This window comes from Zerene cesonia, chromosome 19, assembly GCF_012273895.1.
Source record: "Zerene cesonia ecotype Mississippi chromosome 19, Zerene_cesonia_1.1, whole genome shotgun sequence".
NCBI classification, from domain to species: Eukaryota; Metazoa; Arthropoda; class Insecta; order Lepidoptera; family Pieridae; genus Zerene; species Zerene cesonia.
Window position 1 is genome coordinate 126,918 of NC_052120.1, and position 1,258 is coordinate 128,175.

At 53.4% G+C, this 1,258-nt stretch overlaps 1 protein-coding gene across 1 annotated transcript in view; it reads left to right on the plus strand.

Moving 5' to 3' along the window:
• The window catches only part of LOC119834270, a 9,376-nt gene that overhangs the window by 4,985 nt on the left and 3,133 nt on the right, over window positions 1–1,258 (plus strand). The window contains exon 4 of the mRNA XM_038358606.1: window positions 988–1,178. Within this exon, the coding sequence (XP_038214534.1) occupies window positions 988–1,178 (191 nt within the window). The remainder of the gene's footprint in view (window positions 1–987; window positions 1,179–1,258) is intronic.

Here is a 1,258-nt window from a genome sequence, read left to right on the forward strand (position 1 = left end):
ACATATAGGCAACTTTTCATCCCGATATTCCTAAGGGATACGGACTTACGCGGGTGAAACCGCGGGGCGCAGCTAGTGTACTATATATCTATACACACTCGCACCTGTTGGGGCGGCGGCGGTAGGCGGTGCTGCGGCCAGGCGCGGCGCGGCTCGCTGTCGGGCCAGTCCATGCGCGGGTAGTTCACGCCGCTCCAGTCCGCCTCCGCACCCTCCATGCCCAGGTTCGAGCCCAGGTTCACTCTGTCTGCACCCATTCCTACGCTTAAACCTGCATAGAAAAATACTCCACATATTTCTGAATTTGCAAACTACATATTTTTATTATAACACTTGATTCCTGTAATGGCAAGGGATTTTTATAAATAAATTAATTAATAAAAATTAAACTTTTTTATAAAGTTATAAATTTTTAAAAATTTGGATACCTACTGATTGCTTGGTTTTGAAGTAGGAGCTAGTATTTAATATCTAACAAGATTGCTCACAAAATGCAAGTTTCTCAACTGACCGGCGTGGTGCTGCGGCGCCTGCCAGGAGCGGTGCGGCCAGCCGCCGTCGGGCGCGGGCTCGTAGCCGTCCGCCAGCTCCTGCACCAGCCCCCCCTTGTGGCTAAAGATGTGTGGCGCGCCGGCCGAACCCACGCCGTTCATGCCCACGTTAGATATTGCTGTTGAACAAAATATATTTATTGCGGTGTGCTTATAGTAGCTAAATTGTATAATTATTAAATTATTTGATATAATATCTATCTATATTTCTTACCACTGTTATATCTATGCTGCGGCTGCGCTTGTGTCAGTCGATGCGGCCACAGCTCCGCCGCCTCCGCGACAGCTTCTGCGGCGCTCATACCTCCGCTCTCTTCCATTTCTGAGGCAACCCGCATCTAAAACATGTCTTTAGACATTATTCCTTCATGTACTCATTTATAAAGAAATCAACCTTAAATGCAAAAAAAGCAGTGAGATACCTGCGGGATGACAGGCGGTGGCGGTCTGGTGGTGGGCGGCAGCGGCGGGGTGGAGGGGCGCAGCGGGGTGGCGATCGCAAGGGGCACGGGCGGAGCGGGGCGCGCGGGCGGCGCGGGCGGCGCGAGCGTCGGCGGGCAGCCCAGCTCGGGCGCTTCGTCGCTGCCGTCCGCGCACTGCGCTATGCCGTCGCACGCGTTGTACACCGCGATGCACTCGCCACCCACGCGGCATTCGAACTGGTAGCGGCTGCACCGACCGGCTGTAAGACGACACTAGCTGTGACC